Raw genomic sequence first — 16,193 nt, 5'->3', positions numbered from 1 at the left:
CACAGAGTAGAAGCAAGAGACATTTCTATCTCAGCATTTTCTACGAGAAACTGAAAGACAGAGCAGAAACTATTTCCCAGAAAATGTTAGGCCAACTAGGATGAATGTTACTGGGTGGGAGGTGTTAGCTTCTTATCTACCCCTAACTGTTTTTGTGCCCCCCTCAGATACCTCCCTTTGGCTGTCACATAAGGTCTTTCTTTTCATTTGGGAAATCCATGCTGGGAACGGAACCTGAGATTTGACTTTTGCTGGACTGGCAATTATCATACAGTAGGGCTCAGAATACATCTATACAATGGCAAATATATTAATTTTCTAAGCAACCAGAATTGTCTTCGTTGACTTTATTAGTAGAGGATGGAAACCTTTAGCTGTCATGGCTTGGCTTCTGGTGTTATTTACCCCCTCTGAAGCATTTTATTCTGAATCTATTGCTAACTGTCAACATGGAAAACTTTGAAGACCCATAACAGATGCCATGGAAGCAATGAAAATCAATGAGCTGGACACAGAGGCTGCAACAATGTGCTCAAACATGGCAGCAATTGTGAGGACAGTGGAGGGCGAGGTGGTGTCCTGTTGTACGTAGGGCCACTGGGAGTCAGGAGCCTATTCGATGGCACCTAACAACAACTAAGACAACAGCAATAAATCTTCCCACAAATTTCCTCTAAATTGTGAATGACTGAAAAGAATCATAATTCCAGATATAATTTTTGAGATTTTTCAGTCCAACCTCTCATTTTAATTGGAAACTAGAATGCATCAATGGTTATACCAAACGGCAAACCCAACAAGATGTAACATATCCAATTCTCATAACTTAAGCAGACAAAATCAATATTGCCACAATAATGGTATGTTAGTTTTTCACTATTCCTAGAGTTTGCCTTCATTGAGTATCTAAATTGTAGCATGGGCAGAACTTTTTAATTCTGGATGATCATGATGAATACCTGCAAACAACAACTCAACAAGAACAAAATTGGGCAGAAACAATCATTATCTATTGGGTTGTAGACTTATTGTGGGCAGCCGGTGTGTTGTGTTCACTACTGACTAGCCAGCATGAAATACACAGTTGACACACAATGCATTTGTTATAAATAACAAAGGAGTCAGTACAGACACAGCTGTTCTGAGAGAAGGGTTGTGGGTTTGGACACAAACCATTGTACACTCCAGTGGGCCTAACAGTGGTTTCTAGCCCAACTCAGTCCTGGAAGAGGGAAGAATGCTCCACAGGGCAATGTGGGGCTCATCATTCAAAAGATGAGAGGAAGACATTTACAGATTTTATTTTCTTCTTTCTCAGTAGGATAGAAGAAATTTAACGTTAAATGATGTATTATCAGGCTCTAGGTCTGCTCTCTGTTTCTTCTTCTTTTAAAAAAATCATTTTATTAGGGGCTCATACAACTCATCACAATCTATACATACATCAATTGTGTAAGGAACATCTGAACCTTCATTGCCTTCATCATTCTCAAAACATTTGCTCTTCACTTAAGCCCCTGGCATCAGGTCCTCATTTTTCCCCTCCCTCCCCGCCCCCCGCCCTCATGAGCCCTTGATAATTTATAAATTATTATTTTGTCATATTTTGCCCTGTTCGACGTCTCCCTTCACCCACTTTTCTGTTGTCCGTTCCCCAGGGAGGAGGTCACATGTAGATCCTTGTAATCGGTTCCCCCTTTCCAACCCACCCTCCCTCTATGCTCCCAGTATTGCCACTCACACCACTGGTCCTGAAGGGATCATCCACCCTGGATTCCCTATGTTTCCAGTTCCTATCTGTATCAGTGTACATCCTTTGGTCTAGCCAGACTTGCAAGGTAGAATTTGGATCATGATAGTTGGGGGTAGGGTGGGGGTAGGAAGCATTTAGCAACTAGAGGAAAGTTGTATTTTTCATTGTTGCTACATCGTACCTAGACCCTTCTTCAAGGGGATCTCCAGTGGCCGATAAATGGGCTTTGGGTCTCCACTCTGCACTCTCTCCCTCATTCATTATGGCAAGATTTTTTTTGTTCTGATGATGCCTTATACCTGATCCCTTTGACACCTCGTGATCACACAGGCTGGCGGGCTTTTCCATGTGGGCTTTGTTGCTTCTGAGCTAGATGGCCGCTTGTTTACCCTCAAGCTTTTAAGACCCCAGACGCTATATCTTTTGACAGCCGGGCACCATCAGCTTTCTTCATCACATTTGCTTATTCATCCGCTTTGTCTTCAGCGGTTTTGTCGGGAAGGTGAGCATCATAGAATGCCAATTTAATGGAAGAAAGTATTCTTGCATTGAGGGAGTACTTGAGTGGAGGCCCAATGTCCTTCTGCCACCTTAATACTAAACCTATAAATATAGGCACATAGATATATTTCTTCATCCTCATATATAAATATATTTGCATATGTACATGTCTTTATCTAGACCTCTATAAATGCCCTTTTCCTCCCAGTTCTTTCCTCTATTTCCCTTGACTTTCATCCTGTCCCACTATCATGCTCAGTCCCCACCTGAGTTTCAGGAATTCCTCTTGGTTACATTACATTTGATCATGCCCAACCAAGCCTCCCACACCCTTCTCACCACCAATTGGATCACTTGTTGTTCCCTTGTCCCTGGGTTTGTTCACACTAACTTCCTTTCCCCCCACTTCCCCTTATCCCATGTCCCCCCAGAACTGTTGGTCCCATTGTTTTCTCCTCCAGATTGTTCATCCAACCTATCTTATTTAGACAGACCTGCAGAGATAATAAAATGCACAAAAACAAGACAGAGCCAAACCAAGCAACAATATATAACAAGATAACAACAGCAGCAAACCACTGACAAAGAACAAAAGAAAACACAACAAGAAAGAAAAAGTTGTAGTTAGTTCAAGGATCGTTTGTTGCCCTTTAGGAGTGTTTTCCAGTCCAGTGTGTGGGGGCACCACGCCCTGGCCCCAAAGTCCACTTTCAGCATTCCCTGGGGACCTTGCCGCTCCCTTCCCTTGCTGTTCCGCTGCATTCCCCCAGTGCTTTGTCTCGGTGTGGCGGGATCAGATTGGGTACAATTCTCACACTGTGTCTCCCATGCTGTCTCCCACAGGGCCATGGGTCAGTGAGGGGCGTCATGTCTCATAGTGGGGCTGGCCATGTGGTCCTCTCTGTGGACTGGCTACTCTAATTGAGGTCATCATCCTCAAAGCCTGGTGGGCCAGGATGTGCTCCACTCTCTCCAACTCCCCTTCATCTGCTTCCGTGTGCTCTGATCAGATATGTCCCTCTACTGGAGCTGCAGATTCAATGCCATCCTTTGAAATAAATTCTTCTGGGGAGAAGGGCAGGTGTCCACTTAGTATTTGGGACTGGGGCCAGCCCCTCCAGCTCTCTTCTTTTTAAAGCGTGAATTAGTCCTATTACGCTGGTGTTCATCCTTACTTTCAGGAAGGAGCCATGTTTAAAATCAGCACATGAGATGACCAATAAAAAATTTTTAAATTAACCATGGAAATTCTTTAGGCTGAAGATCAACACACCATTTCTTATTAAGTTTACTTGTTTGTCCATCAGTACTTGAATAAATTCATGCTTCTTTGATTAAGCACTGTAAAGAAATACTAACTTACACTTGGCGTAGTACCATAACATCCATCTTCAGATATTAGAGTAATTTAAGTGATGTTTACCATATCTACTCGAGTATAAGCTGATTCAAATATCAGTGGAGGCACCTAATTTTACCACAAAAACTGCATAAAAATGTGCTGAAAACTCAGCTTATACACAAGTATATACAGTACATTATGCGAAGTACTGGAATCTGAAACCAATGAAAGGAGTAAAAGGTACCCAGGCCACATTTACTCATAGCCAGCAGGTTTCCTGCACTACTTACAATTCCATCTGCCCCGCTCCCCCTCAAACCATGTCAGCACACGAGATGTACTTCTATGCTGCAACTGCACTACACCACACCTTCTGCTCCATCTCACTCCCCCCCACCCCCCCTGCTTAACTGTTAGCACTCATCACCTGGGATAAAACCACTCCTATGAATGGGAGAGGAGCTGGCGGCATAGTGGGCCATGATCTGGGCTGTACTGGAAAGGCCAGCAGTTTGAACCCACCAGCTGCTCTGTAGGAGAAAAGATGGAGCTTCCTGCTCCCTTAGAGGATTCTAGCCTTAGAAACACTAGGGAGCAGTTAACACTGCCCGGGGGACACTATAGGCTTTATGTTTGTTTGGGATGGGGGTAGGGACAGTTTAAGAGTATGAAATAGGACCCTAGTTTCACAAAGCAAAAATGTGACCTTATCTATAGGTATCAAACAATGGGAGAGAGGATTTCAAATATTACTACAGGAGTCACCTGAGCTGAATAACCCAGTTTCCTTATTACCTGGGGCAGAAATACTGCAGAGGGTAGAAGAGAAGCACTCTGAGGTCTTTCTCACATTGTGTTGATTAAGAGCACACTCTCTAGCTGGATAGATTGCTTGGTTTCAAATCCTGGCCTGCTGGGAAGTTGTTTAACGTCTCTGTATCTCACTTTGCTCATTTGAAATATTGAGGGCAATAACACTTTATAGGGATGTTACAGGGTTTAAATGAGTTACTGTTTGCAATATGCTTAGGAAGAATGGTGTCGTCATAGAGATCACTATGTAAATGAATGTTCCCCCACGTGGACAATAATGCCATTGGGGGAAAAGGGTGCTGGAATGATATAGGGGTGCTGCAGAAGCAGATATTACCACTTTATCCTGGATTATGGTCTATAGCACAACATTCCTGAATAGCCAGGGGACACTGAGAACATTTTTTTCCCTGAAAAGGGGATGACAGACCAAGCAAACTTGGGAATATATGACAGAAGTGTTTGCTTCATGGGAACCTTGGGAATGTACCATTGCCCAACCCACAGTTCACCTTTGTTGCTGCTGTTGTTGGGTGCCAGCTCCCAGCCACCCAAAGTGTAATGGAACAAGGCACTGCCTAGCGCTCTGCTATCCTCACAAGTGTTCTTATAGTTGAGTCCACTGCTGCAGCCCCTGTGCGAACTCATCTTGGGGAGGGCTTTCCTCTTTACTGCCTTTCCATTTTACAAAGCATGATGTCCTTCTCCAGGGACCGGTCTCTCTGACAACACATTCAAAGTACATGAGATGAAGTCTCGCCACCCTTGCCTCCAAGGACCATTCTGGCTGTACTTCTTCTAAGACAGATGTGTTTAGTCTTTTGGCAGTCCATTGTACTTTTAATATCCTTCATCAGGACCATGATTCAAATGCATAGGTTCTTCTTAGGTCATCCCTATTCGCCATTCAACTTTCACATGCATGTGAGGCAACTGAAAATTCCATGACTTGGGTCAGGCTTATCTTAGTCCTCAAAGTAACCTACTTGCTTTTCAACACTTTAAAGAGATCTTAGGAGTCCTGGTGGCTGCATTGAACTGATAACCACAAGGTCAGCAGGTAGACACCACCAGCAGCTTGGAGGGAGAAAAAGGAAGCTTTCTACTCCCATAAAGAGCTACAGCCTTGGAAACTCCCAGGGACAGTTCTAACCTGTCCTGTAGAGTCACTAAGAGTTAGACTTGACTCCATGGCAATGCATCATACAGCAGATTTACTCAAATGGAATGAAGCCCTTGTATCTTGACTGCTGCTTCCATGAGCATTGTGGACCCTAGCAAGACAAAAATCCTTGACAACTTTAAGCTTTTCTCATTCATCATGATGTTATCTATTGGTCCAGTTGTGAAGGGTTTGGTGTTCTTTCTATTGAGTTGTAATTCATACTGAAGGCTGCAATTATTGATTTTAGTCGGCAAATGCTTTCACCAGCAAGTACTTCTTACTGTCAGAAATCAAAGTTATCTGCACATTGAAGGTTGTCTGCCTTCTCCAATCCTGATGCCAACTTTCCCCCTCCTATAGGCCAGCTTCTCTAATGATTTACTCAGCTGATTGAGTAAGTATGGTCAAAGGATACAATCCTAAAACATACCTTTTAACATTTTCAACCATGCAGTATTCCATTGTTTTGTGCCCCAAACTGCCTCTTGATCCAAATACAAGTTTTGCATAAGCATAATAAAGTGTTCTGGAATAGCCATTGTTCTCAAGGCTGTCCATAGTTTGTTATGGTCTACACAGTCAAATCCCTTTGCAGAGTCAATAAAATACAAGTACACATCTTTGTGGTATTCTCTGCTTTTCGCCAAGATCAAGCTGACCAGCAAATATATCCCTTGTTATAAGAGTGCTTCTGAACCCAGCCTGAATGAATGTCTGGCAGTTCCTTGCCAATGTACTGCTGCAAATGATGTTGGATGATCTTTGGCAAAATTTTACTTACACGTCATATTAATGATATTGTTCTATGATTGGGTAATTCTGTTAGGTCACGTTTCATTGGAATGGGTACACATATAGACCTCTTCACGTCAGTTGGCCAAGTAGCTGTCTTCCAAATATCCTGACAGAGCTGAGTGAGCGCTTTATCAACTTGTTGAAACATTTCACTTGGTATTCCATCAATTCCTGTGACATTGTTTTTGGCTAACACTCTCAGTGCAGCTTGGGACTTCTTTCTTCAGTACATTGGTTCTTGCTTATATGCTACCCCCTGAAATGTGGAATGTTGGCTAGTTATTTTGGATACATTGATTCTGTGTATTCTTTCCATCTTCTTTTGATATTTGATATTTCCTATATCATTCAATATTTTGCCCATAAAACCTTTCTATCTTGTAACTCAAGGCTTAACTTTTTTCTTCTTGTGTTCTCTCACTTGAAGATATGCTGAATGTATTCTTCCTTTTTGGGTTTCTAACTACGTCCTTGTATGTATCATTATAATATTTTCCACTGCCTTCTTGACCTGCCCTGTGGAATTTTCTGCTCAGTTCTTTGACTTAATAATTTCTTCCATTTGCCTTAGCGACTTGCTGTTAAGACCAAGTGTTGGAGTGCCGTCTAACATCCACTTTGATCTTTTCTGCTGTCATTCCTTTCTTTTAAAGGACCTTTTGCGTTCTTAATGTCTCACAGCTTATCACGCCTTCTTGTCATTGGTGTTCGATGCTCCATCGGCAAATGAAGGTCCTAGAGGCTTTAGTCCAACCGGCTTTACTCCATTTTCATCATTATGGTTGATTCTATGTTGAGAAGACATCTGTTTCTCTGTCATATTTCGACTTTCTTTTGACTGGAGGAGCTCATCTTCTGGTACTCTCATTCACAATGTTCTTGAAATTCAAGTGGGATATACTCAAAGTCACATTTTTGACTCTTGTGGATTTGCTTTAATTTTCTTCGGCTTCAACATGAACAATTACATATGAACATTGGATCTGTTTCACAGTCAACCCCTTCCCTAGTTTTAACTACTGATGCTGAGATTCTCCATTATTTCTTCCCACAGGTGTAGTCAATTTGATTTCTGTGTATTCCATCTGGAGAAGTATGTGTGGAGTCATCTTTTGTATTGTTGAAAAAAGATATTTGCTATGAACTAGTTGTTGGTTTTGCAAAATTGCCATACAATCTCTAGCTTTGTTTCTATCACCACGATATTTTCCCACAACTGTTACTTCCTCTTTATTTCCAACTTTTGCATTCTAATCACCAATAATTATCAATGTATCTTGACTGCTGTTTGATCAATTTCTGACTGAAAATTGTTGGTCAATTTTGTCAATATCCTCATCACTAGCTTGGATGGTTGGTACATAAAGCTGTGCTGATTGGATTTCCTAGAATGTGGATAGATACAATTCCATCACAGACAGTATGATACTTCAAGATAGATCTTGTAATGTTTCTTGTTGACAATGAATGCAACGGCATTCCTCTTGATTATACCATTCCCAGCATACTAAACCATATGATTTCTGATTCAAAATGGCCCCAAACCACTCCATTTCAGCTTGCTAATGCCTAGGTTATCAATCTTTATGTATGCCACTTCATTTTTGATGACTTCCAGTTTTCTAGATTCATACTTTGTACGCTCCAAGTTCTGATTATTAGATTTTTCGGTTGTTTCTTCTTGTCATGAGTTGTGCCCCATTAGTAAACGAAGAGCTGAAAAGCCCCCCTGCCACAGGCTCTTCTCTATCCATGGCACCATGGCTGACTTTACTCTGATACCGAGCTCCTCTTCAGTCACATTGGGAGTGCCTCCAAACCGGGGTCTGTCATCTGGCACTATCTCTAACAATGATCTGTGTCCATTCATTAGCCTTTCAGTATCTGGCAATGTTTCCATGATGCACTTAAGGTTTTCAGCAACTCCTCCCTCTGAAGTGGGTAGTCGATTCCTTCTGTGTAGTCTGTTCTCAGTCTGTAAGTTCTGCTGAAAGCTGCTAAATTTGGGTGACCCTGCTGGCAGCTTCCAGCATCACGGCAACCCTTAAGTCACCACAGTTCGACAAACTGATAGACAGGGAGTGAATAGACTTCAAAAGAAAAACATCAAAACAGACCACAACCAAACTTTCCGGTATCAATAGCAAGGCAAGTGTCTTGAGAACAGCTAGGGAAAAAGAGAGCATCTACTTACAAAGGAAAACCAATAAGAATGAGCTTAGATTTTTTCAGCAGATATGTAGGCAAGATCATGGAATGGCATATAAAATCCTGAAGGGAAGAAAAATACTTCCCACTAAATTTATAATAATCAAAAATTAGTCCTCAAATATGATGGAGAAAATAAAGTTTTTTTTACCATATAAGGATAATATAAGGATGTTTGTAGATAAAATACTAGCTTTACAAAAAATATTAAGGAGATTTCTTTGAATAGAGAATCAACAAAAACAGCAGACACAAACCTGAGATCAACATATAAGACAAAATTACACAAATATAAACTCACTCAAAACAGTATTCAATATTAAATAAAATTTCAAGACAGAAAACTGGGAACTAAAGAAATCAATCTAAAATAATAAAAAAACCCCAAGGAAATAGAAAACGTAGACACAAAATATTCTAATGAAACCAAAGACATGTAGTTTGCAAAAGAACAGATTATCTTAAAAATAGGAAGAAAGTAATAGATTACAGGGTCATCTCAAATAAAATGGAAAAAGCTCATTAAAGATAAAGAAAATAATAAAAAGTAGAAAAAATAGCAGCAAATAAAAACATGCACATGCATGCGCGCACACACACCTTAGACAAAGAGACAAAAATCAAAGGATTACAAAATATGTCAAGCTAATGGTAAAACAAAACCAAACTCCCAAACCCAAAAAAACCTAGAATGGCAATATGAATCTGTGATATAAAGACAAAAATCAGCATGAAAGATAACAGGGTACTATATAATGAATAAAAGGACAACATAACAAGAAGACATAATCATAATAAGCATATATGTACGCAATGAAAGACTCTTGAAATGCTTGAAGAGCTAAAGAGAAAAACAGGCAATTCAGCAATAATAGTAGACTTTAACACACCACTTAAAAAAAAAAGACATTTTATTGGGGGCTCCTACAACTCTTATCACAATTCATATATATACCCATTGTGTCAAGCACATTAGTACACTTGTTGCCTTCATCATTCTCAAAACATTTGCTTTCCACTTGAGCCCTTGGCATGTCCTCATTTTCCCCCTCCCTCCCCATTCCCCTCTATCTCAAGAACCCTTGATAATTTGTTATTATTTTGCCATATTGTACATTGTCCAACATCTCTCTTCACCACTTTTCTGTTGTCCGCCCCTAAGGGAGGAGGTTATATGTAGATCCTTGTAATCGGTTCTGCCTTTCTACCCCACCGACCCTCTACCCTCCTGGTATCACCACTCTCACCACTGGTCCTGAGGGGTTCATCTGTCCTGGATTCCCTGTGTTTCCAGTTCCTCTCTGCACCAGGGTACATACTCTGGTCTAGCCAGGTTTGTAAGGTAGAATTGGGATCATGATAGTGGGAGGAAAGGGGGGGGAGGAAGCATTTAAAAACTAGAGGAAAGTTGTGTGTTTCATCGATGCTACCCTGTGTGACTCGTCTCCTCCCCACTACCTCTGCAAAAGGATGTCCAGTTGCCTACAGTTGCCACCCCGCAGTCCCCTTCATTCATGATGATATGTTTTTTTGTTCTTTGGAAGCACACCACTTTTGAGGAAAGACTGGTTACTAGAAAGAAAATCAGGAAAGCTATAGAACCAAACACAATCAACTTGATCTTGTACACATATACAGAAAACTCCCAAGAACATTTGCTTTCTGCTTGAGGCCTTGGAATCAGCTCCTCATTTTTCCCCTCCCTCCCTGCTCCCCATTCTCAAACGACCCCTTGATAATTTATAAATTATTATTTTGTCATACGATACACTCTCCCTTTAACCGCTTTTCTGTTGTCCACCCCCCAGGGAGGAGGTTATATGGAGACCCTTGCAATCGGTTCCCCCTTTCTACTCCACCCTCCCTCCAACTTCCCGGTATTGCCACTCTCAGAACTGGTCCCGAGGGATCATCTATCTTGGATTCCCTGAGATTGTAACTTTTTATGAGTGGAAAGTCTTATATTTCTCCTGAAGAGCAGCTGGAGGCTTTGAACCACAAAATCAATACTGTTACAAAGCTCTTCGATAATTAGAACAAGAGCAACCCAATACATCTTCTCTAACCAGGAAAATAGAAATCATAAAGATTTGAGCAGAAAACAGAAAAACAAAAGAAAAAATCAACGAGATAAGAAGTTGATTCTTTGAAAAGATGAACAAAATTGACAAACTAAAGGCAAAGTTCACAAAGTTAAAGTACGGTAAGATGCAAAGATCAAGAATAAGAGATAGAAAAGGTGGCATCACTATAGATCTAAACGAGAATTTAAAACAGTAACACATGACTTGAAAGACTACTCCAACAAATTCAAAAACCTTAATGAAATGGACATATTTCTAGAAACATACTATTTACCCAACTTAATATAGATGGATGAATAGCTCAACTGATCCATCACAGAAGAAGAAATAGACCAGATCATTAAAAAACTTGCAACAAGAAAAGGTCCAGGGCCAGATGTGCTCCCTGGGCAATTCTACCAGCATTCAAAGAACAGCTGACACCAGTTCTACACAAACTATTCTAGGAATACAGAAAAGGACAAGAAACTCCTGAACTCGTTTTATGAAGCAGAACATTGATAAGAAAACAGACATAACTAGGATAGAAAATTACAGATCCATATCCCTTATGAATATAGTTGTAAATATTCTAAACTAAGTCCTGGCTATGATTAAGTGGAATTCATACAGGTAGGCAAGGATGGGTCAACAGTATAAAAACAATCAATGTAATCCATCAGATAAAAGATAAGAACTACACGATCATATCAATTGATACTGAAAACATATTTGACAATATCCAACTCCTATTTCCAATAAAAACACTCTGCACAATAGGAAAAGAAGGGAATTAGGAACACAATAAATTCCATACATGCAAAACTAATGGAGAACATCAAAAATCAAAGGAATATAAATTGACAAAGAAGTAAAATTCTATTAGCAGTTTATATGGTTTTATACATAGTAAACTCCAAAGATTCAACAAGAAAACTATTGGAAAAAATATAAAAGTTAGTCAATGTGACAAGACACAAGATTAATATACAAAAATCAATCAGGTTTCTGCATGCTAATGAAGAGAGCTGGGAATAAAGAGAAAAAGAAAACAATACCATTTACAGTAGCCACACAAAAGATGAAATACTTAATAAAGATGTGTACAAAGAAAACTATAAAACACTCTTACAATAAAATCAAGAAATCTATAAATATTGAAAAATATCCCATGCTCATGGATCGGAAGGTTTAATGCTGGGAAAATGGCTACACTAACCAAAGAAATCTGTAAGTCCAACACAATTCCAATCCAGATCTGAATTTCATTCTTTAAAGAAACGGAAAAAGCAATTACTAACTTTATTTGGAAAGGAAAGAGACCCAGAACAAGCAAAGAATTTTTAAAAAAGAAACAACAAAGTCAAAGGCTTCTTCACTTTCCAACCTCAAAATCAAAGGTGATGAGATAAAGTAAGCTACTGGGGAAGTTATTAAGTAGCTTAAATTGTTGAATACAAACTTGATTATCTGAATATAATACCATACCTAATTTAAATGTAAAAATTTTAGAAAAATTAGTATTTTAGGATTCAAAATCGATATACTAAGACAAATAACAAAAACCAAAAAATTCACACTCACTGTGTCCATTCCAATACACAGCAGCTATATAAGATAGAGTAAAACTGCCCCTTTGGGTATCCAAGTCGTTAAAAAAATCTTTTTGGTATCAGACAGTCTCATTTTTCTCCCATGTAGCAAGATGGATTCAAACTGTTGGTGGTGTGGTTAAGAGCTCAATGTGCAGCCCACTTCACCACCAGGGGTCCTTAAGTCAATTTAGAGTCCCTAAAAATTATTTCAGAAAGAACAATGAATACAACAGTAACATGGAATCAGATCACCTTCCTTTTCTCGGAGTTAAAAGTGGCGACATTTGTTAGAGTAGGATGCATGGCATGGTCAGAGAAAAAACCCATAGGTTTATTACAGTGAAGGAGGGCAATTAAGAGAGCACTGTCAAATCAAGTAGGGAACATGACAAACAGACCAGTTTGGAGCATCTCTACCTTGCTGCAGATGGTTTTCATTGCGTGCAGTCTATCAAGCGATTCCTGAGGGTTTCCCAGATACTGCTGGAGTTCTGCATGTAAGATCCGCATTGAGAAGGGAACCATTGAGCCTGGAATCAAAACCAAAGTTGAATTAATTTGATTTCAATAATTTCTTACTTAGTGCACTACTTAAGTAGGTGTCTGTGGATGGCCAAGAGGAAATGATGACAGAATGCATTGTAAGCATCCCTTTATTCTTTGGTAAGACGTTCAATGGTGCCAGTTATAAAGTATGTTAGTTTTCTCCATAAAGCTGTCTGTAAATATGTTTAGGTAATTATTATAGGACATAGGCAGACTATCCTATTACTTTTACAAATAGAAGTCAATCATGTGGATACTATCACCAAAAATATAAAACAGAACAAGAAAACAAACACACACGGAGCAGGACATGCATTGGTAGCTTTCAGGACGGTGCACTCAAGTAAAGCGATGCTTAGGTTGAGTTCCCTATCGGAGACCACAGCAGAAAGACTTGTATGCAAGTGCTTGTTTAAAGAAGTGCGCTCTGGGGAAACTAGTAAGGGAGTGGGGAAAGTAAGAAAGCCAAGCAAAAGTACATCTCAGATAAAGCTCCATGGATGATTTATTCAATCGGATTCTCTCGGGTTCCTCTGGACTCTTACATTCTGCACAGGGATTCCTCGATATAACTGTGCTTGAATGCTCTATCATCTGGGGCTATCCTTAAATGGAGGGACTCATGCCCAGGGCACTTCTGGGACAATGTAAACCTTTAGAATGGGAACAAGGGCAGTTCTCAGAAAAGGTGTTGCAACTATTGGCTATTGACAAAATATGAAATACATGTTTCTATAGTTATCTGAATGGGGTTCTTTCATCTTGTTATGGACTGAATTACATTCCCTTAAAATACATGTCAACTTGACTAAGCCCCACAAGTCTTATAATTATACCAGTATCACTCCATTATGTGCTCTGATGTAATTGTTTTATGTGTTGTAAATCCTCACATCCATGATTTAAATAAGGCAGGATTAGTAGCAACAGTTATGTTGAGACAGAATGCAATCTAAAGAACTAGGTTGTATTTTGAGATGATCTCTTTAACCAGTGAGCAGAGATGAGTGAACTATCACAATTAAAAAGGAGAGGCAGGAGTGGAGCGTGTCATTTAGACCCCGGGTCCCTGTACCAGGAACCTCCTAGTCCATGTGGAAGGCTGATTTGATTATTACTTTTGGTATTTCCATGATAGTAGTACTAGATAACTAAGACACACCCTTAGAAAAAAGGAATCTTTTGTTCCCTACAATGGAGTCAGGAGATGGGTCACTTAAGTCAGAGATTTTTTTTCCAATTACTACAAGACCTTTGGGGCTCTGAAATCAGTAAGTCAGATCTTTGGAAGGTGCTTCTGGAGCGTGCACATTCCACCTCCTTCTTCTGAAACAGAAGAACGGCTAATGCTTTCCCTGAGTGCCAGCACACAGAAGAAGCCCGCAGAAAGCAAGGAAGGATGCTTTGGGCACAATTGGAGGGCAATATCCAACTTTTAAGGTAGCTCCCTGGGTAAGGGTTTTCTGACTAAAAATGTGACTGCACAGACAGAGAAGGAAATCCACTGCTATCAAGTGGGTCTTGACTCATAGTGACCATATAGGAAAGAACAGAAAGGCTCCCTGAGGCTTCCGAGGCTATGAATCTACACTAGAACACACAAGCCTCATCCTTCTCTCATGGAGTGGATGGGGGTCCAAACTGCTGCCTTTGGTTGGTAGCCCAATGGGTAACCAACTATGTCACCAGGACTTCTAGCGAGAAAGAACTCACAAACTCACTGCCATGACTCTATTCTGGCTCATAGTGACCATACAGAATAGAGTAGAACTGTCCTTTTTGATTTCTGAGGCCTTAAAATCTTTACAGGAACTGACAGCCTCATCATTCTCTCTTGGGGTTACTGGGGGGTTTAAATTGCTAACCTTGTGGTTAGTAGCTTATAAAGAGCTTTACAAAGGAAGGAAGGGGAGTAATGAGAGGGGTGACTGCTCCGGTGGACAGAATGATTAGCACATGCCAGCTCACCTGAGTGGCTGTGCCTGCTGATGGACAGACTGACTACAGCATCCAGTGTGTATGGTAAACACTGGAAGTTAAAAATCACTCTATATGGTACTATAACGGTAGATGTATGACATTATGTGTTGTCAAAACCCATAGACCTGTACATCAAAAGCCACAACACAACAAAAACGCCACCAGACTGCTGTTAAGTAGGTTTTGACTCACAAAGATCCTGTCTGACAGTGCAGAACAGCTCCCTTGGGTTTCTGAGTATGTAAATCTTTTGGGAGCAGACAGTCTCATTTCTCTTTTGAAAAACGGTTGGTGGGTTTGAACAGCTGATCTGACAGATAGAAGCCCAATGTATAACCTACTCCATCACCAAACCAAATTAAACTCACTGTCATTGAGTAGATGTGGGGTCTGACTCACAGTGATCCCATAGGAAAGATTTGGATTTCCCCTGTGAGTTTTAAAGACTGTACTTATTAGCCTATTAAGAGAAAGTTCTTTTTATTAGCTGTGGCTCCTGGGTGGCACAAACAATTAAGTGTTTGGACACTACCTGAAAAGTTGGTAGGTAAAATCTAGCCAGAGGTGCCTCAGAAGATCACAACTCCTGAAAATTCTATGTATGGCAGCTCTAAGCTCAAACACCTGGGGTTGCTATGAATCAGAGTGAAATCAACAGCGAGTAGTTTGGTTTCATTATAATGAGTTGGATACAAATATGTAAGCAAATAAAAGAAGATATCAATAAATTTTGAAAAAGTTATACATACAGAGACATCAAAGACAGTAGGAAATCCGATGGGATCTAAAACCTTGGTTCTCAAAGTATACCTAGGATCTCATTAGATGTGCAGAATCTCATCCTCAGTTCTATCAGAAACTGCATTTTGACTACATCCCAGTTGATATGTACACATACATGAAGGTTTGAGAAACACTGCTCTGACCCATTATTACTTTATTCAATTAAACCTTATTAATGTAGTGGTGTCAAACAGTATGATTTTTACTTACATTAAAAAGTTCTAAAATTCACATCCCAATTCATTAAAATCAAGTCAACTTGTGTCCCCTGTTGTCACTGAGCTGAATCTGAGTCAGTATTTTGGGGAAGAGGTGCATCTGAGTGGAGCAGATTGATGGACCTTTCTTCTGCAAATCATCGGGTAGATTCAACCCCCAGTGTTTCAGTTAGTAGGTGAGCACAGACAGCTTGTGCTACTCAGAAACCTTTTTAGAAACACGTAACCAATATCATAGAGTATTATTACTGATGTGCTTGAACTGTGGTGTTGACGAAGAGTATTAAAAGTACCATGGACTGTCAAAAGAACAAATGAATTTGTGTTGGAAGAAGTACAGCCAGAATGCTCCTTGGAGGCAAGGATGGCGCGGTTTCATCTTACATACTTTGGACATGTTATTGGGCGAGACCAGTCTCTGGATAAGGATA

At 40.1% G+C, this 16,193-nt stretch overlaps 1 protein-coding gene across 3 annotated transcripts in view; it reads right to left on the bottom strand.

Annotated features, from left to right (window-relative positions):
* The window catches only part of TRAPPC12 (trafficking protein particle complex subunit 12), a 169,955-nt gene that overhangs the window by 62,317 nt on the left and 91,445 nt on the right, over positions 1-16,193 (bottom strand). For all 3 annotated transcript variants that reach the window (XM_075556376.1, XM_075556377.1, XM_075556379.1), the window contains exon 6: positions 12,653-12,765. In XM_075556376.1, coding sequence (XP_075412491.1) covers positions 12,653-12,765 — 113 coding nt within the window. The remainder of the gene's footprint in view (positions 1-12,652; positions 12,766-16,193) is intronic.

This window comes from Tenrec ecaudatus, chromosome 8 (genome assembly GCF_050624435.1).
Source record: "Tenrec ecaudatus isolate mTenEca1 chromosome 8, mTenEca1.hap1, whole genome shotgun sequence".
Classification (NCBI taxonomy): domain Eukaryota; kingdom Metazoa; phylum Chordata; class Mammalia; order Afrosoricida; family Tenrecidae; genus Tenrec; species Tenrec ecaudatus.
The sequence above is the reverse complement of the archived record's forward strand: the minus strand, read 5'-3'. Positions and strand labels throughout refer to the sequence as shown.